This window comes from Eumetopias jubatus, unplaced genomic scaffold, assembly GCF_037043125.1.
Source record: "Eumetopias jubatus isolate StellerSeaLion01/CBP00866 unplaced genomic scaffold, mEumJub1_p1.0 scaffold_4, whole genome shotgun sequence".
Taxonomy (NCBI): Eukaryota; Metazoa; Chordata; class Mammalia; order Carnivora; family Otariidae; genus Eumetopias; species Eumetopias jubatus.
In genome coordinates, this window is record NW_028274810.1 from 99,934,449 (window position 1) to 99,955,342 (window position 20,894).

The 20,894-nt window shown below is 44.9% G+C and overlaps 1 protein-coding gene across 4 annotated transcripts in view; it reads right to left on the minus strand.

Annotated features, from left to right (window-relative positions):
- Nucleotides 1-1,291: 1,291 nt before the first annotated feature.
- NMNAT1 (nicotinamide nucleotide adenylyltransferase 1) overlaps nt 1,292-20,894 on the minus strand; it is a 30,842-nt gene continuing 11,239 nt past the window's right edge. For 3 of the 4 annotated variants that reach the window (XM_088022617.1, XM_088022618.1, XM_028108158.1), the window contains 4 exons: nt 11,434-11,604; nt 10,156-10,339; nt 7,295-7,437; nt 6,378-6,950 (listed from right to left, as the gene is read on the minus strand). In XM_088022617.1, the coding sequence (XP_087878743.1) occupies nt 6,550-6,950; nt 7,295-7,437; nt 10,156-10,339; nt 11,434-11,548 (843 nt within the window). In that variant the 5' untranslated portion in view covers nt 11,549-11,604 and the 3' untranslated portion in view covers nt 6,378-6,549. Of the gene's footprint in view, nt 6,331-6,377; nt 6,951-7,294; nt 7,438-10,155; nt 10,340-11,433; nt 11,605-20,894 lie in introns of those variants that run through there. The other variant, XM_028108160.2, reaches the window with a different exon arrangement.

A 20,894-nucleotide genomic window follows, 5' to 3' on the forward strand; every position in this document is an offset into this window, starting at 1 on the left:
CTAAACCTGTGTACCAACTCTGCTCCTCCTCGACAGAAATGGATGGGAATGAATGGGGGGCACTTGGCAGTGGACCCACTCTTGTCTCACCTGGTGGAGTCTGGCACTGGTTGGGCAAAGGAGGGCATGGACACTGTGGACACTTCCTGCCATCCTTCCTTCCACCCCCTAAGGCAGAGAAGCATTGCCATCAAGGAGCTTGGTCCAGGTCTAGGAGTGAGATCTGGGTTAGTTTAAGACTAAGCCAATCACAGAAGGGCTACCTCCTTTGACAGTGATGGGTTTTAGGGACAAGCAGGTTTCAATGAATTTGAATCAGCCAAGGATATATGATAAGTTTGGTAGGCCTGCTAGGAAAGATGTTTCTTTGATTTTAACAAAGCCCTAGGGAGCCAGCCTTTCTCCCACTTTTGAACAAGAGCAGGGAAGCCCTGCTACAGTGACCATCCTCCTACTGAAGGAGCACCAGACTCAGGAGGCCGTGAGCTGCAGAGTTGGGGGATGGAAAGCCCCTGGGTCCCCAATGACACCACTGGTTCACTGTTCGCGCACCCTGAATCCAGCCCTCCATCTGCGCTTCTGGGTGTTAAGTGTCCTTATTGTTTATACCACCTGGAGTTGAAATTCCTGTTTACCTGCAGTGGAAAATATCCTGATATAGAAAATAAATTAAATTAAATTACTCTTGTCTCAAGTAACTTATTTGCCTTTTTGAACCTGTTTGAGGGCAGCAGAGCTAATTATGGTTCCATTCTGAGCATGTTTAACTTGCTGAGAGTACTTAGCAAATGTTAAATAAAATACTACTATGGGGCTCCTGAGTGGCTCGGTTGGTTGAGCCTCTGACTCTTGGCTTTGGCTCAAGGTCATGATCTCATGGGTTGTGGGACTGAGCCCCATGTCGGACTTCCTGCTCAGCTCGGGCGGGGTCCGCTTGAGGATTTGATCCTTCTGCGCCGCACCCCCCCCCCACTCATGCGCACTGCTCTCTCCCTCATAAATAAAGCAAGCTTTGGAGAGAGTGAAACAAGCCGTAAGAGACTCTCAACTACAGAGAACAAACTGAGGGTTGCTGGAGGGAAGTGGGTGGGGGACGGGCTAGATGAGTGATGGGTATTAAGGAGGGCATTTGTTATGGTGAGCACTGGGTGTTGTATGTAAGTGATGAATTCTACTCCTGAAATCAATACTGCACTGTATGTTAACTACCTAAAATTTAAATTAAAAAAAGAAAAAAGAAAATAATCTAAAAAAAATACTACTTCAAAAAAATTTTAAAAATACGGCTTTTTACTTTTTTAATTTTTTTTTAAGATTTTATTTATTTATTTGACAGAGAGCGACACAGCGAGAGCAGGAACACAAGCAGGGGGAGTGGGAGAGGGAGAAGCAGGCCTCCCATGGCGTGGGGAGCCCGATGCGGGACTCCATCCCGGGACTCCAGGATCATGACCTGAAACGAAGGCGGACACTTAACCGACTGAGCCCCCCAGGCGCCCTGAGTACTACTATTTCAACGAGAACAATGTGGCCGGAAGCTCAGGTCTGGGAGTGATACTTCTAGCTGCACTATTTTAAAGCCTATTAATCCAGAGAAACTTTGGATGCCAAGAATGTACCTTGAAGAAGGTAGCCGGGACTTTGCTTCCCGGAGCTGGGCCAAACACAGCCCACCGGGGCCCTCAGCCTTGCTCTTCTGTGTTGTGCCGCAGAGAGAAAGATCCAATGAGGCCGTCCAGATCTGGGGCCGAATAGGGCAAAGGATTTTTTAGAAAAAAATACCTCCTCTCTTCCTTGACTGTCCTCGGCTCCTCAGACCCTCCTGCGAGCCTTTCGTGCAACTGTGGTAACATACGGTGGCATGGCGCGCCTTCTCAGTATCTCCTTGTAGGTTGTTCCTCCCGCGTAAGGTTGCCCGCATTAGAAAAACAAAAGCCTCCCAAACAGAACAGAAATAGGACTCCTTGGCCTTCGGACAAATGACAAATCATTCCCAGTGTAAGGAGCTCCCCCTGGAGGGCCCTCCACCCTGATTTCCTGGCCGGCAGGGCCCCAGGGCGCTCACGTTTAGGAAACCCTCAGCAGTGATACCGGAGAGCCCCTTGCTGATGCTCCAGATGTAGTCTTTGTTTTTCTCGCCACCTAACTGTAGGCGACCTGGCGGCAGAGACCGACTTGTACTCGTGTGCTCCCCGTTGGCACTTCACGTAATAATAGTGTTCCAAGAAATGCTTCCTAGTCACACGGAGGAGAAGGGACAGGTGCCAACTATCCATCGGGCTGATCTCATTTCACAGCTGGAGGGACCCCAGAGATCACTGCATTATTCTACAGAAGGAGACTCTGGGACTCAGTGACCGCCCCCCACCCTCCCCCCGCAGTCAGCTGGCTGGCACGCCTGGCGCTGGCAACCCGCGTCTGGGGCAGAAGCTGCTTCTGCTCTGTCTTGCAGGGAACAGTGCTGCCCGGTGGCACTGCGGTACTGGCCTGGGCGTCTGGGTGCCGTTCTTCCTGCTTCTGCTGATGAAGAGTGAACCATGGCTCCTACCACTCCCCGCTCTGGGCATTCACTGCCCTTATTCCAAGGAACTGCTAACACCGGGCAGGCTCCACTGGGTCCTTCTGTGCGTTCAGAACACATCACATGTCCCCGTCAGACTACCATATGTTGCAAGTGTGCTTATTTGTACTCGTCCACTTGGGGTGGATGAAAACGCCAAGATTTGGCTACAACTTCATTCCTTGAAGAGTAATATGTTACATGAGGCATAAAGAGGTTAAGAGCCCAGGCTCTGAAGACAAACTGCTCATTCGAGCCTCGGGTGTGTCATTTATACCAGTCACCTAACTGTGCCTTGTTTCTTTCCGACTCACACCCGCCCAGCACACCGTAGGTGCTCAGTAAGTGCTGGCATTCTGAAGTTCAAACAGCACCACTGCTAAGCTAGGTACAGATTTCAGAGATGGACACCGTACAGCCTCACAGGTGGGTGGACGCTGTGATGAATGTTCTAGATCATGAGGCCTGTGGGAACGGGTATGAGGATGGCAGTGGAAGGGACGTCCTGTGGCACCCAGAAGTCAATGCTAAAAGAGCCCATTTCACGATATGGTGACTTCTGGGCTGACAGAAGTGAATCAGAGTTTGGGGTAAGAAAAGTAGCCCCCCCTGGGCGCCTGGGTGGCTCGGTTGGTTAAGCGACTGCCTTCGGCTCAGGTCATGATCTTGGAGTCCCGGGATCGAGTCCCACATCGGGCTCCCTGCTCGGCGGGGGGTCTGCTTCTCCCTCTGACCCTCTTCCTTCTCGTGCTCTCTATCTCTCATTCTCTCTCTCTCAAATAAATAAATAAAATCTTTAAAAAATTAAAAAAAAAAAGAAAAGTAGCCCCCCTGCCGCCAGGCATGCTGACCCCAACGGCTTCCCTCCACCCTGTGGGGAGACCCTCAAGATGACAGAAAAAGAAAGAGCATCTTTTGATGCAAGATGGGCCTAAATCATGCCTCTGACTCAATCTCTATCCTGATCATCAAGGAGAACCCATTCCTCTTTATCTAAATGGTTTACTGTTCACACCTGTCCCCTAAACAGGTAAACAACAAAAAATTCTCCAGATGTTGTACATTCAACCGAATTAAGCTGCCAGTAAAAGACTTTTGTTCATTTGCTGCACTCAAATTACACGATGTAAGGGGTAAAGGAGTACAACACGTAAAAAACACCAGCATCAAACACACAAAACACCAGCTTGACACATTTGCTAAACTCAAAAATCACATTACAAAAGCAGATTATGAAAAAGCCATAATAGGAAATAGTGGCGTATTTTCCTCTTCCTCAATGGAAGTCACAATTATTAATATTTATTCCCCTGTGAAGTTCATTGTTCTAATTTCCATTTCAAAACAGGAAATTCTGCCCTTGGGGTCACCCAAAACTATGTCATTATGCTGTGGCATTAGCAGCATCCTTGGTACTAGGACAAAGCTAAAAGCAGCTTGTTCCCTGTACAAAGGTATTGATCCATAAATAGCGAAACAACAGGATCATTTCACTATTACCAAGTCTCCTGGGAGGTCCTCAAATGCTTTACCCAGTGGGTCCTGAGGTCAATACACTCACAGCTGAGCATGGCTGGGCACTTCTAAGTAGGAAGGCACCATGGTATAAAAGAAGTTTCTACAAAGTAACAGGAATTTCTAGCATTTCTAGCATTCTGCAGTCCGTACACACACCAGATGAGCTAAGTGCAGTCTTCCAGGAGCAGAAATCAAAGTTACACACTTCAGTAGCTTCATTTGCTTCTAGATGGTTCTTTTTCAGGACCGCTTCAACTCTCAACTCCAAAAAGCTAAGGAGGGGGAGAAATGACCCTCATCTCTGCGATCCGAGACTCTAACCTGTCACTCCGTCAGCAGAGACTGAAGCCCGCTGGTGGCAGCCTCTTCACCCCTCCTGGTCTTCGTCAGGTCGGCCTGCTGGCTTCAGTAAGAAAGTCAGTAGCTGCAGAAGATACGTGGGCTGGCCTTCACATTGTCCCTTTGCAGGCTGTGTATTCAGATTTGACTGAACAACTGCATAGTTTTAAGCATTTTTTCCTTCCACAGAGTCATAAGCCCTTCATCTAGGTGTGAGTATGAAATATAAATTGCAAAAAAGTAAATTATCGTACTGTCATGAGAAATTTAACTTTAGTCCTGTTTCTATCACAGGATTATTTTCCTGAATCATAAAACTACTTTATAAAAAGCTATTTCTAGTCTTACTGCTTTACCAGTTGGTAAAACCTTCACAAAATTTTAATCAGCATCCAACTGTATCACAAGCTTGTGCTTGTAACATAAAAAAAAGCTATGACCTCAATTATTATTTGGGAGTTTTACTTTGGTTAAAGTGCATATAAAAGGACATGGGGAAAAGAGTAAGAACGTAGACCCTTTTTCTGCTTAAATTCACAAATGGCAGATTCACAGAGGGTTGGAACAGAAGCAGCAAAGCTCTTCAGAAACTCAAGAGAGTTTTAGACTGAGATCATGGAGCGTTCTTCCAACCAGCCATTTGTCAGTGCCCAGAATTCTGAGCAGGAGGGACTGCTGAGCTCATCCAGTGCGGCATTTCCCATGTTTGTAGGATCTCTGTTCATCTTTGGTTTATTAAGCTATTAAGAAAGGCCAAGAGGAAGAAAAAAAAAAGGCTAAGAGCACTGATATTTAATAAAATCCTTGAATAAGTTCCCTCATTCTCTGTGGTTCTCTCTGTTCCAGGTAGCATGACATCATCCCTGAAGTTATTCCTGAAGACAGCAAGATGGCAGATGGCCAGAGCCACCAGAGGCTGTGCTGAGAGAACATGCATAACATGTAACCTGATTTTAATTTACTATTGGTTTTTACCAAACTTCTAAACTTTAGTTTATGAAACAGGTTCACAATTCCTTTCCCCAGTTACTAACACCCACACTGCTTCTCTACCTCTGCGTGGGCAGCAGAAACACCGGTGCACCTTTCTGAACATTTGAGGCCAAAGGTGGAGCTCCAGGCATATGTGTCTTGGCAAAACTTAACTGGCCAACTTCGGATGTGTGCCAGAGAGACTGAACCATTAGCATCAAGTTTACAGCTGAAGATGACTGATTAGTGGTGCATTTTATAAGTTCACTATTTTAAGACTTATTTCCTTGGCCACCCTTGGTGAAGAATGCCTAGAAACAAGCATGCACAAAATGTTAATTCCCTTTATAGCTAAAGTTAGGATATTCATTTTTTTTTGAAGACTTAATTTATTTATTTACTTAAGAAAGTGAGTGAGCAGGAGAGGGAGAGAGAATCTGAAGCCGACTCCACGCTGAATGCACAGCCTGATAAGGGGCTCGATCCCATGACTGACTGCGAGATCGCAACCTGAGCCGAAGCCAAGAGTTGGATACTTAACCAACTGAGCCACCCAGGCACCCCTAAAGTTAGCATTTTATTTATTTATTTATTTATTTATTAAAGATTTTATTTATTTGACAGAGAGAGAGACAGGAGAGAGGGAACACAAGTAGGGGAGAGGGAGAAGCAGGCTTCCCGCTGAGCATGGAGCCCAATGTGGGGCTTGATCCCCGGACCCTGGGATCATGACCTGAGCTGAAGGCAGCCGCTTAACCGACTGAGCCACCCAGGCGTCCCCTAAAGTTAGCATTTTAAATGGACTCTTGCTTTTCCCACTTTGTTCCTCTTACGTGGTCAAGCCAAAATGTCCTTTTTGACTTCATATTTGTAGTTAAACTGAATGTCTTCTGATTTTAGTGCCATTAATCCCATTTTAAAGATTCAAGGATTTGTACATTCTTTAAAAAAAAAAGAAAGAAAAAAGACTATATTGAAAACCTTCATCTTAGCAATTTCCAATAAAATGATAAACCTGATTTTAATCTACTTCTGATTTTTACCAAACTTTTAAGCAGCTTTAGTTTATGAAACAGGATCACAATTCCTCTTCCCAGTTACAAACACCCAGACTGTTCCAAATTCCCAAGCTGGAAATCCAAAATACCATTCTGTAGGATTTATGAGTTAGCGTCCGCAACTTGCCTCTGCAAAGGAGCCAGGATGACCCCGACATTCTTCTCCTCACTCTCACAGCTATATAAATCATGCTTTTCGATATATTCTTGGACAAGGTCTGGTACCAAGTAGCGAATGCTCTGGCCCCTTCTGAGGGCTCGCCGGATCTTTGTGGATGAGATGTCATTGGTGATCCATTCGTTTACCAGGTGAATGTTGTTCCGGTGTTTCCACAGTGCATCAGATTCATAGATGAATTTCTGGGCATCATTTCCAGCCCGAGTAATACATATGAGCCCATAGTCTTCCACAATTTGGGTGATATCCTCACTCTTCCACAGATTGGGAACAGCAAAGGACTCCAATAAATCTGCCCCACACAGCAGCTTTACCTTTGGCACATCTGGGAAAAAGAAGAAAACACAGCTCCAGGGTCTGCTTTGCTAATAATTCCCTGCATCAAAATGAACACAACAATGTGTTTTTCTGGCTAGAGGGTTCATCGTTTTGATCAGAATCAGATTCTCAAAAGAGATCTAGGCTACCACAAAGGTTAAGGATCACTGTAGGAGAAATAAGCTCGAGGTGCCTTTTCCTCTCCTTCCCTCCCTCCCTTCACAAAACTAACAAGGGGCATTTTCCAGGCACTCACACATACTGAGTATGAAACGAAAATACAAACGGGGGCTTGCTCAGCTCTAGAATTTTATCTACTTTAGTCGGTAAGTCTTGATGAAACATACAGACCTTTTGGTTTTGGCTCTAGCAATTTCTTTTGACTAAAATCTTGTCTTTGTTCCACCCACTTCCTTTTCTGTCCGGGCTTTCCCGGCATTGGTGAATCCTGCTGGTGATCACAGCTCCCAGCCTCCAGTTTCTCCTGATGGTGTCTATAAGACAACAAAGCAACAGAGCATTTCTCTTCTCACAACATTCAATTAAAATACTGTCTCTCTGGAGATGCCCGAGAGCCTCTGACCCAAAGTGAAGGCTGTGTGATATTAAAAACATCTAACCACAGGAACCCCTGATGCCTGACCAGTCAGCATGGATGCTGACCAGTATTCAGTACTGCCAGATCAGCCTGGATGCTGGCCAGTGGTGCTGGGGACTGGCTGTCGGGAACAGAAAGCAAGGAGATCCTGGGAGCACAGCAGATGGTGGCTATTACTGTTCAAAGCTTTATGTGTGTGTCATAATAACAAGAGTGAATATTAGTTATTTATTATGTGCTAAGCACTACACTAAGTCCTTTGCATGGATCATTTGATTAAATCTTTTCAATATCCTGTGCCATAAATATTATTATTGCTATTATTATTCCCATAGCGGAGGGAAGTGAAGGCTTGGAGCTGCGACTCCAGCTTTTGGTAGACTCCTTGGGACACAGGAGGCACTCAATAGCAATCTGATTGAGTGAATGTTTTGGTTATTATAAAGCAACTCTTTTATTCCCACTATCATATCAGAATTGTTCTCCCCATCAAGAGAGGTGAACTCTAATTTGCCCAAGGCCATTTTTTTTTAACTAGGCCCCACACCGAACACAGAGCCTAATGTGGGGCTCGAACTCATGACTGTGAGATCAAGAGCTGAGCCGAGATCAAGAGTCAGATGCTCAACCAACTGAGCCACCCAGGCGCCCCTGCCCAAGGCCATTTAGCTAATAAGTAGCAGAGCTAGTATTTGAACCCCAGCAGTCTGGTTCCAGAGCCAATACTCTTGACCACTAAAGAGTGTGGCTTGACCTAGTAATGGAGAGCCACAAGGCCAAGGATAAGGTCGTAGAGGGGACAAGTGCCCGAGGCCTAAAAGGAAGGGACCACAGGCAGTACTTGTGTGTAGCTTTCTTCTTGACTGGCAGCAGGATGCCCACCACTTTACCACTGAAGTTACCCAGAAAACATGAACTACAGTTGGGGGAGCCAACTGTGGGTCCTTTGTGCCCCTAACTCCTTTCCGTCTTGAGCAGCTGAGTTAATATGGAATGGACAGTACGACTGCTGTGGAGCCAGAGAGGGAAGGCTGGGTAAGGTGGGCATGCAGAAGCCTGCTGTTTGACGGGAGAACTGCTGGCCAGTGAAGGGGGCAAGACTCTTCCCTGCCAAGCCTGAAAAGTCCCTCCTCTTCTTAAGTGCTGCATACTGTCTGCTGGCTCAGTGTCCAATCCTGCCCTAAACACACTTCCCAGAGGTCCTTGCGGCACGTTCTCGATGTGACAGAGATTCTGCTGATGAGATTCACTCACGAGAGACTCGGAAGGAAGAAGGGAGGCAGAGGCCATCTTTCTGGGCTGTGGAGCCTGAGAAGCATCTCTTATGGCATGAGCCTGGTGGCCAGACTCCATATTCCACTGTCCAGTCGCCAACTCTAGGAGACTGGGACAGGTGAACAGCAGTATTTGCGGTGGCAGAGGCAGGAACAGCTTCCTGAACACTGACTGCAGCTAAGGAGGTATGACCTTGGAACAGGCCCGACTTCCCTGCTGCCAGCCCCTTGACACTTCCGCACGAGCACCTAAATCCCTTTCTGCTTTTGGGGCGCCTGGCTCAGTCAGTTGAGCGCCCGACTCCTGATTCTGGCTGAGGTTGTGATCTCAGGGTTGGGGGATCGAGCCCCACAGCTGCCTCCATGCTCAGCATGGAGTCTGCTTGAGGGTTCTCTCTCTCCCTCTGCTCCTCCCCCAACTCGTACTCTCTCCCTCATATAAACAAATAAATAAAACCTTTAAAAAAGCAAAAACAAGAAACACTCAGAATGGTCTCTATTTCCTGTTGAAACCCTATCTGATATGTTTAGAACCAAAAGAATCAGAACTCTAAGAACAGACATTAGACATGAAGGTTTTTCAGAAAGTTCTGATACCCAAGATAATATTAGTAATAATTAGATGTCACTCCCTCTAGTTTCTGAATCCTCACCTGGAACTGTTTCAAAGGTGAGAGCACAGAGATCTGGGACAACCCCCATATGTGGTCACAGAAGCAGCATGTAAAATCAGGGCCATCCATGACCAAGCACCACGGCTTCTCTCGCTTAAATTACCTGCCTCTCTCTTTTCTACTTAAAAGATTAACGACAAGGGGCACCTGGGTGGCTCAGATGGTTACACATCTACCTTCGGCTCAGGTCATGATCCCAGCGTCCTGGGATCGAGCCCCACATAGGGCTCCCTGCTCATTGGGGAGCTTGCTTCTCCTTCTCTCTCTACTGTTCCCCCTGCTTGTGCTCTCTCGCTCTGTCAAATAAATAAATAAAATCTTTAAAAAAAAAAAAAAAGAAAAGATTAACGACATCTTACAACTTTGCCTTTCTCGTCTGGGGCACAGACAGGCCAGGCAAGCTTTTCTCTGCATTCTCTCTCGCAGAGGTACAGTAACAAGCATGCAAGCAGCTCAGAACATGATGAAAGGCATAAAGTCTAAGGTACCCCCATACTCTGCGGCTGTGTGCTCTACACCCAAGAAATCACCGAATGTGGGAAGCCCTCCCGACCCGAGTCACAGTTTGCAAATCTGTATTTCACAGACACAGGCAGCACTGGAACATGGCAAAAAGCCCCTAACCCATTTCTGAAGAACTGACAAAGCTGATTTCACCATGAATACCTTAGCACCTTAGCAGTCTCTACCCATTCCTTCTGAAGACTTTCCCAGGTGTCAACTTCCACCCATTCCGAATTCTTGGTGGCGAGTTCTGCCATGATAACTCGGTGGTGGGCAGAGATGAGTCCTTTCTTCTTATATGCATCGCCAACAGGAGAGATTATGCCTTTGATAACTCTGTATTTTCCTGGATAAAGAGTCAGATTTGATGTGAGGTGTAACAAGTTAGATTTTATGCACAGGAAATATTATCATCAATATGGTTTTATAACAGACCCCCCTTTTCAAAACAGGGATTCAGGTTCACTCATACATTCATTTACAAACAAGGTGAAACAGACAGAACATAAAATTCACCGTTTTAAGTGCGCAGTTCAGTGGCATCAAGCACATTCACACTGTTGTGCAGTCCCCACCACCATCCGTCTCCAGAACTTTCTCATCTTCTCCAACTGAAACTGTGACCCCATGAAACACTAACTCCCCAACTCCCTACACAATAGAAGTTTTGATATTGCCAAATTGCCTTGTAAAAAGCCTTAATCAATTTGTACTGTCCACCTACAGTGTATGTAAGAGCCCATTTCTCCCCAACCTCTGATACTTGACACTATCAAATTTAAACATTTTTGTCGATGTGATGGGCAAAACAGATCTCATTTTTTTATCTTAGTTCCCTGATTATTAGGATTATTAGTGAGTCTGAGCAGCCATCCATCTATCTAGCAGCATATGCATGATCATTTATGTAACAAAACATACTGTGTAGGGAAGGTAATAGTTTTCCTCAACCCTCCTTGGGTCCCTGGCTGGGTCTGAAAATTAAACTGACAAAAACAGAAAAACAGAAGAAAAATGTAGAAATTTATTTAATAGAAGGTTTATGTGACACGGGTGCCTTCATTAGGAAATGAAGACCCCAAGAAACAGTTAAACCTATTTTTATGCCAGGTTTAGTGAAGAGTGGACAGTCGTTGAGAAATATGATAGGGCAAAGAGTGCAAGGGAAGGGTAGTAAACTCAGGGAAATTTGGCAAGGCCCATGAGTTTAGATTCTTCCAGGCATCGCTCTGTCTTTAGCAATAAGGATGCTCCTTTCCTCCCAGTATACGGAGGGCACTTCTCACATCAAGATTTTATGAGCTGCTTCAGGGGAGACTGGTTCGGAGGAGGTCAGAGGGACCTAACTGGTTCTGCCATTTTTTCAAACTCCTTCAGCTTAAAATACCCAACAAGCCAGAGTGCCATATTTTGGGGTAGTGTCCTGGCTACTGTTCCTACCTGTTTCATTCATGTAGTCTTTGGCCAGCTCAAATAGCCGGAGGTGCATGTTGGTGATAGGATTAAAGGAACCACAAGCAAGGAGAACCACTTCTGTCTTCTCTGAATTTTCCATGCTAGGAATTTGAAGTTCTTGATCTGAATGGAAAACTCTGACACTTTGCTTGTGGTCTGCAAAGGAAAAAGGAAACAAGTTCAGTTCTAGGTCTTTAGATGTCCTTCCACCTTCCAAGTGGATGGACAAAAGCCTGTGGCTTCAATGACAAAGACAGCCCCATCCTCCACCCTTCCTTTTCAGGGTGCATTTGCAGCTCCTGCTGTACAGGGATGGGATCTCCTTCCCCCTCTTTGTGACTTGCTTTGGACAAAACAATGTAGCAGAACCGGGTTCTGAGCCAGGCCTTTGAGGCTTTGCACACTTCCACACTCTTCTGGACTCCTACCTCTGCCATGAAAACAAGCCAGGGCCAGCCGGCTGGAGGATGACAGACCGCCTGGGAGAGAGATTGTACTCCCGCTGCTGGACAGCCAACCACACCAGCTATGCGGCGGGGGCCATCCTGCACCAGCCAAACCACAGATGACACGCTCGGACACACAGGCAAGCCCCAGCGAGATCAGCTGAGCCGGGCTTGTATCAACAAACCCACAAGCTGACCCTCAACTCATGAGCAAAAATTAATGTTTATTATTGTATGCTGCCGAGGTTTTGTGATGCACTACTGTGGTCACAGTTAACTGATACAATGACATTATCAACTACCAAATAAATAGGACTCCCCGACAACCTGTCCTTCAAAACAGTAGTCTGGGGCGCCTGGGTGGCTCAGTCAGTTAAGCGTCTGCCTTCGGCTCAGGTCATGATCCCAGGGTTCTGGGATCCAGCCCTGCGTTGGGCTCCCTGCTCCTCCGGGAATCTCCTTCTCCCTCTTCCCCTGTCCCTCCCCCTGCTTGATCTCTCTAATAAATAAATTCTTTAAAAAATAAGAAGAATAGGGGCGCCTGGGTGTCTCAGTTGTTAAGCATCTGCCTTCAGGGGCGCCTGGGTGGCTCAGTCGTTCAGCGTCTGCCTTCGGCTCGGGTTGTGATCCCAGGGTCCTGGGATCGAGCCCCGGATCGAGCCCCGGATCGAGCCCCGCATCGGGCTCCCTGCTCGGCGGGAAGCCTGCCTCTCCCTCTCCCACTCCCACTCCCCCTGCTAGTGCTCTCTCTCACTGTGTCTCTCTCTGTCAAATAAATAAATAAAATCTTTAAAAATAATAAGAATAAAATTAGGAATGCATTTCTTCATTGTTTCCCAGCATCCAACCCTGCTTTTGGAAGTCTAACACCATTCTGACTCTTGTTCTTTTTTTACATGACTTTCTTCTTTTTTGGCAGATTTGTGGGATGTCCTCTTTACCCCCAGTGCTCTGAAATGGCATAATGTTTTATCTTCATGGGGGTCTTTTTCATTCATTGTGCTGGGAGTCAGCTGAAGGGGTTCAGAATGTGCCACTTTGGCATGCAGATTATTTTGAGTGGAAGGCATCTGAGACCCTACAGGCTCAAGAGAAAGTTTTGTCCCTCCCTTAATTACATAGAAGAATCTAAATTGGGGTCTTTCCCAGAATAAGGGTTATTAGCAGAGATAAATTTTATCTAAGGGACCCATCTGTATGGCAGGGCAAACATCTAATTACCAAACATCTGCTCTTCTTGCTGCCCTGTGAGGGGCATTCCTTTCCTCTGAAATCCCAGACCTCCACTCTCTTCGCCTTAGTTCAGAATGACATAATATGCCTCATTTTGCCTGTCTTTGGAATTTCCATGTCTATGTGGATTCCCCATATGTACTCTATTAAATTTGATTTTCTCCTCTCTCTCTCATGTCGATTTGATTCTTAGTCCCTAAGCTAGAAAGACCTGAGAGGATAGGAATTCTTGCTCCCTGACACAATGAACCTTTCCAGTCCTCAAAGTCAAATCACTCAGTTCTGAGTTATTTTTTTGATAAACACTGCTTATGAACCATCAAAAAACTATTTTGTTATTATAAAGTTTTATTTTTTTTAAGATTTTATTTATTTGACAGAGAGAGACACAGTGAGAGGGAACACAAGCAGGAGGAGTGAGAGAGGGAGAAGCAGGCTCCCCGCGGAGCAGGGAGCCCGATGCGGGGCTTGATCCCAGGACCTAGGTTCATGACCCGAGCCGAAGGCAGATGACCAACGACTGAGCCACCCAGGCGCCCCTTGTTATTGTAAAGTTTAAAAAAAAATATTCTTATGTATCCAAATTATGTTTCAAAATAATCATTCTGAGAACTTATAATTCCAGTGATGCCAAATTGCTGAAAGCATTTTGGGAACTTTGGGGAACGACCTGTAGAGGTCAGGGTATTTTTATAATTAACGTAGAAATACAGTAAATGGCAATAAACAAACAGTTGTATGACACTTTTTTTTTTAAGATTTTATTTATTTGAGAGAGAGAATGAGAGAGAGAGAGAGAGCACATGAGGGGGGGGAGGGTCAGAGGGAGAAGCAGACTCCCCGCTGAGCAGGGAGCCCGATGCGGGACTCGATCCCGGCACTCCAGGATCATGACCTGAGCCAAAGGCAGTTGCTTAACCAACTGAGCCACCCAGGCGCCCTGTATGACACTTTTTGACGTATAAAATGCTTTCACACACATGATCATTTAGTCTTCACCACGCAGGGGTGCCTGGGTGGCTCAGTCGTTAAGCCCTGCACCCTGCTCCGCGGGAGGCCTGCTTCTCCCTCTCCCACTCCCCCTGCTCTGTTCCCTCTCTTGCTGTGTCTCTTTCTGTCAGATAAATAAATAAAATCTTTAAAAAATCTTCACCACGCAAACACACAAAAACTTGGCCAAAGTCATTAAGCTTGTTACCAAAAAAAAGCTATTGTTAGATATTTCATTTTTCCAGTTAATCTTCTATCATTGGACATGTAGGTTTTTCTAATTTTTCAGTATTACAAACATCTCAGAGAAAAAAATGGGTTGAGAATGAGCTGGAAATGAAGGCTATACAACACCTCGCTGTGCACTTCTAAGACTTGCCAATGCTTGGAAGATCTGTGTGTCAGGACCATTTATTTGTAGCCCAATAGTGTTCAGATCCAACTGCTAGGGTGACCAACTCCTGCTCAGATTCTATGCTCATTGGACAACGCTCATTGCTCATTGCTCAAAGCTAGGGAGTGAAAGAACCAGGGTTAGCATCTCAGTTTCCTGACTCCTAGGCTCTCTCATCAAGAAGAAAAATGGGAGATACCCGGAGCTGTGCAGAATGGAAATGAGCCCTCCTAGCTGAGGAATGTGACCGTTAACCCCTTAGGCGATGAGAACCTCTGAAGTTTTCTGAGCAATGGAGTGACAACAGGGTTCTATAAAAACAATGTTTTAGAAAAATAAGACATGGGGCACCTGGATGGCTCAGTCGTTAGGCGTCTGCCTTCGGCTCAGGTCATGATCCCAGGGTCCTGGGATCGAGCCCCGCATCGGGCTCCCTGCTCTGCGGGGAGCCTGCTTCTCCCTCTCTCACTCCCCCTGCTTGTGTTCCCTCTCTAGCTGTGTCTCTCTCTGTCAAATAAATAAAATCTTAAAAAAAAAAAAAAGAAAAAGAAGACATGGGTGCTTAAAACCTTTATACGGTTTTACCAACTTAACCAAATCACTTAATTATGTGTCTTCGGTCTCCTCATCTGTAAAATAGAGACAATGACAACCAATTTCAGTTACTTTGAGGATTAATTCTGATTAATGGCAAAGTGCTGAGCATATTGCCTAGCACAGTGTAAAAATAAATGCTAGCTGTTATTTTTGAGGAAAGTGACAATACTGATGATGGTAATGCTAGGGGATTAACTGGAAGGGGTAAAACAAGACAGGAAGGCCAGTTACAAAGTCATGAGTGCCTCATTTAAGTAATCAGTGAGAATGGAAATAAGAAACACTTATTCAATAAACATTTGAGGTTTCTCCCAACAAAGCATAGTGGTAGGGATCAGAGAGATGCTAATTGTTGCTAAGAAATAAAGGACAGAAGGGTCAGTAATGCTCCATATGGAATTAAAAAAAAAAAAGAATTAATTTGTAAGAATGATTTAAATGTCCTACCTTTCAGTTATCAGCCTAGGGATGATACCGGGTTTCACTTGAGGCTCGTTCCCACTCCTCCCATCCCTACCCCCAAGTCCCATAGGAAGTGCCTGTGGTATTATGGGGTGGTGGTGAATACAACATCCCCAAGGGTACTCTGGGCCCACATGGAAACCAGGGTAACCTGCTGCAGCAGAGCAGCTCCAGCCCCGCCCACCTCAGGCTTCAGGCACTGCTCCCCCCTCCCCCCCAGACTGTGCTATGAGCTGCAAGAACAATAAAGCTAAGAACAGGAGGTATAGGTCCCCAAGGGAGCTGCCTGCCGTTCAGGGAAGGACAGAACAAAGAGCTTAGAGCCCTTCCCCAACCTTGGAGATGCACTCAGGTTTCCTGGTCCTCCCCAGGGGAAAGGCTGTGAAAGGGGCTGGAGGAAGCTGATCTCTCAGCTAAAGGAAGCTTTCTCCCTTGTCACATTCAACCCATCTCAAATATCCAGCTCGGTTCTATTAATTCCCCGTGAACACAGCCAACTTGAGCTAGGACCTTCAAAACCACGGAAGAATTAAGTTACAGTGAGCGTCCATCATAGCCCAGGGTGGCTTTAGAAGAACAAAGATCTGTCCCTCTCCAAGGAAAAGTACTTCCTCGGGATCACTGCAGGGTACCAGAGTACTTGCGCTGGGAAGCGGGACAAGCTGGGGACAAATGGGGGGAGAAGTAGTTTGGGAGCTCTAACAGGGCTGCTCTGGATCCTCTGTGCCCCGCTCCAGGTGCTCAAGGACCAGCGTCCCCATGATTCACTTCTGTCTGGCCCACACGGCGTACCACCTGCACGGCTGGCTGCCGAGATCACGCCGGCTCAGGCTGTAAGTGTCTCTCCCCAGCTCTCGATGACAAAAAGCCCATTTCTTCCTGAGACAGTCTCAATGTTTAACTAAAATTTATTTTCAATTTTTAAATCATTTTATAAAACACTGAGGTATACTTGACATAAGAACTACTGACTTTAAGTTTTAAAACCTGATATGTAAACATTAATGAAACATTTTGTAAACATTAAGCCAGTTTTTTAAATGTTAACATTTAAAAAAATAGTTAACTGTCTTCTCTGGTCACATTTCAGAAATGCTCAATATGATTAAATCTATGTTGGCTGACTGTTAAAATAATGTGATTGACTTGACAACTGATCGGAATTTATACCCCTAAAAAGATGCTATTCCTTCCAAAATAGTCACATTAAGGCTATAACTATATCCTAGTTGTAACAATGTGCGATTACCAACCAGTCTGGGGGTATTTTAAAATTGTCTGTTTTGTTTTTTTTTTAGTACTTTCAATAGGGATAAATCTTTGTCTTTGGAGGGCAGATTTGATTTCTACAAATACCCTAAAATCTTTCAGTGTTAAACCTGATTAATAAAATAATTAAGGTAAATAATACAGCTTATGGTGAAGAGAACTATTAGTTATTGCAGAAGATTTTCTTATATGCATGGAAACTATGTACACATAATCTCAAAAGAATTTCAAAAATGGGCAGAAATAGCAGACTTCATTTGGTTGTGTAAGTTGTGGTAGGTAGGTTTACTCTGTTCATGAGTTACACTCAGTGTGAACTATCTGGCCAGCACAGAGCTAGCGCAGCACAGAGGCATGGTTAAGACTCTCGGACCCGGTTCAAAATTCTAGCTCTGTCACTACTCAGTGTTTGTCCTTGGACAGGACACTTCATCATTCTGAGTCTCGGTTTCCTCAATAAAATGGGGAACCACAGTCCTTACCTCATAGAATTTTGTGCATATTTTTTTAAAGATCTTATTTATTCATTTATTTGAGAGAGAGAGAGAGAGAGACCGAGCTGGGGGGAGGGGGGAGGCAGAGAGGGAGAGGGAGAGAATCTCAAGCAGACTCCCTGATGAGGGTGGAGCCTGACATGGGGCTGAATCTCACAACCCTGAGATCACAACCAGAGCCAAAACCAAGAGTTGGACGCCCAACCAACTGAGCCACCCAGGCGCTCCAGATTTTATGCATATTAAATGAGAAAGTGAATAAAAAGTGTGTGACACATTTGTTTACTAATGATGAATATTAACTTTTACTATTACCTGTGGGTTGTCTTACAGCATTAACTTATAGTCATGGTAAAGGAACGAAGGTTCTAAAGATTCCTTAGAGACCAGTATCAACAGTGCCTGCTACATAGTAGGAGCTCAATAAATGGTAGCCATTATTCTTAGTGAAGTATTATTAGACATAATTTTGTTCTAATGGGATGATCTCAAGTCATCTTTGTTTTAAAACTTTATCTCCATGGTTTAATGTAACGTTGTTATGAAGCAGAACCTAAATTTGGTTTTTCTTTAAGATTTTATTTATTTGAGAGAGTGATAGAGAGAGAGCACAAGCAGGGGGAGCGGCAGGCAGAGGGAGAAGCAGGCTCCCCACTGAGCAGGGAGCCCGATGTGGGGCTTGATCCCAGGACCCTGGGATCATGACCTGAGCTGAAGGCAGACGCTTAATGACTGAGCCACCCAGACACCCCATACATTTAGTTTCTTGAAGCCATTTTATCACTAAAGAAGTAACGTAAAATGTAACTCGCTGTGTCCCATGCAGGCAAGTGACAGTGTTCTTGTTTGGGATCACGGCTCTGGTCCTCCAGTTGTATGTTCTGCTAAGGTAAGTTCTTTCACGACCAACCCCTTTACCTGGCAGCCCAGCATGCATGTCTTACCTCTGGAGATGGTTGGGGTATGCTCTGAGATTCCTGTTACATGTTCAACTGCAGCCTGCCCCATTGTTTCTGCCCCTATTATCAATGGTAGTTACCTGCTTTACCTCTTTGAAAAGTCAAAAATCTCAACACCAAAAGAGTACTTGGGAATAGGGCAGACTGAGTTTAACTTAACAGATTTCTTCTGGTACAAGAAGCCATTAAATGGGAGACAACGAGGGCACCAACATTTCAACGTACAGATTCCCTAGAGACCAGTCCTGCCAGCCTGATATGAGCTAACGTCTGCAGGGCTGAGGGTGACACAGCATATGTGACCAGATTGTGACTTGATATATTATTTTAGATTCTATGGAGGACATTAGTCTTGGCAGAAAAAGTCAGCTAGTAACTGGACAAATGAAGCAAATGCCATTTGATACATCAAAATAAAAAAAACTGTCTCTCTAAAAATGTGGAAATTCTAAAACAATCTGAAAACTGAGAATCTACTTAAGTGACAAGAAAAGGAAACTGTGATACTCACTGTAATTAGCCTAATTTAAACTTGCCAACGTCTGTCATAGGAGTTTTGTGTGCAGTAAGGCCTATTTCCTTACTCCAGAAGGCCAGAATTTCCACAAGATATTTTCTCACCAAAATATCTGGTTAACATGAATTAGAAAGATGATAGACATTATTTGTCCACCGATTGTAAATATTAACAACTCTTGCACTACTTGTGGGCTGTTTTCACATTATTAATTTGCAGTCATGGTAAAGGAACGAAGGTTTGTTTTGTTTTTTTTTTAAGATTTTATTTATTTATTTGGGAGAGAGAGAGCACACACAGGGGAAGAAGCAGAGGGAGAGGGAGAAGCAGACTCCCCACCGAGCTGGGAGCCTGACGTGGGGCTCGATCCCAGGACCCTGAGATCATGACCCGAGCTGAAGGCAGATACTTAACCCCCTGAGCCACTCAGGCGCCCCAGGAACGAAGGTTCTTAAATGAGTTGCCTGCAGCCAAACGAACCTCAGGCCAGAATCAGGATTAGAATTCAATGGTTAGTGCCTTCTGGTATCATGCTTACAGGGCAAATTTCTTCTAGTAATTGATAAATTAATGACCTGTGTATTGATTTTAGGCCCAGATCTTCCCGATACTGCAGGCAACCTCTCCTTACCAACTTGGTTGGCAGTATCATCTTTACTTTCTTCACAATTGGTAAGTGTGCATTTATCAAGCACTTATTAAGTGCCTATTATTTGCCAGATATTGCCCGAACAAAAATGGGTAAGACTTATTAAGTGCCTATTATTTGCCAGACATAGCCCAAACAAAAATGGGTAAGACTTATGAAGTGCCTATTATTTGCCAGACATTGTCCAAACAAAAAAGCTCCTTGGGAGCTCAGACTGAAACTTTAGAAAAAATTCACATTTAAAATTCAAGTGAAGGAAATTTTTTATAAGTTCCTTAGTAACTGTTTTAGTTGTCCTAAAATTTGGGCCCATATAATATGCTGTGTTGGTGTTATAAAATTCTTTAGTGATAATATAAAAAAATACCAGATTCATTCATTCATTTAATAAATGGTTACTGGACAGGAGATAATACTGTGGAGAAAACCAGAGACCTCGACAATTTGAAATAAAGAAGTGACAGAGACGTGTTGGACTCTGAAATGTAAAGTTTTAGGATTATCTTAATACATTTTGATTACATTTTCCTATGTGTGTGCTTAGAAGAGCAATGTGTGATTTAAATAAAAACTATGTCTAAGATTTTAAAAAAAATTTTTGAAGAGTTTATTCATTATTCATTTGAGAGCGAGCGAGCGAGCACAAGCAGGGGGAGCAGCAGGTAGAGGGAGAGGGAGAAGCAGGCTCCCCGCTGAGCAGGGAGCCCGATGAGGCGCTCGATCCCAGGACCTTGGCATCATGACCTGAGTTGAAGGCAGATGCTTAACCACCTGAGCCACCCAGGTACCCCATCTAAGGTTTTTTTTTTTAAGATTTATTTATTTATTTTAGAGAGAGTGTGCCCAGGGGTGGAGGTGGAGGGGCAAAGGGAGAGGGAGAAAAGCAGACACAGGGCTCAATCTCATGACCCTGAGATCATGACCTGAGGGAAAATCAAGAATTGGACGCATAACCAACTGAGCCACCATGGAGCCCCTAAAATTTTTTAAGATTTTATTTTTTTAGGGCGCCTGGGTGGCTCAGTGGGTTAAGCGACTGCCTTCGGTTCAGGTCATGATCCTGGAGTCCCGGGATCGAGTCCCGCATCGGGCTTCCTGCTCAGTGGGGTGTCTGCTTCTCCCTCTGACCTTCCCCCCTCTCCTGCTCTCTCTCTCAAATAAAAAATTTTTAATGAAAAAATAGTTATTGGGGCGCCTAGGTGGCTCAGTCGTTAAGCATCTACCTTCTGCTCAGGTCATGATCTCTGGGTCCTGGGATCGAGCCCCATATCAGGCCTCCTGTTCAGCAGGGAGTCTGCTTCTCTCTCTCTCCCTCTGACGCTTCCCACTGCTTGTTCTCTCCCTCTCTCTAAGATAAATAAATAAAATCTTAAAAGAAAAAAAACTGTTGAATGCCTTAGGCACTGTTCTAGAGTCTCCTGCTGAATCCCAGCTCC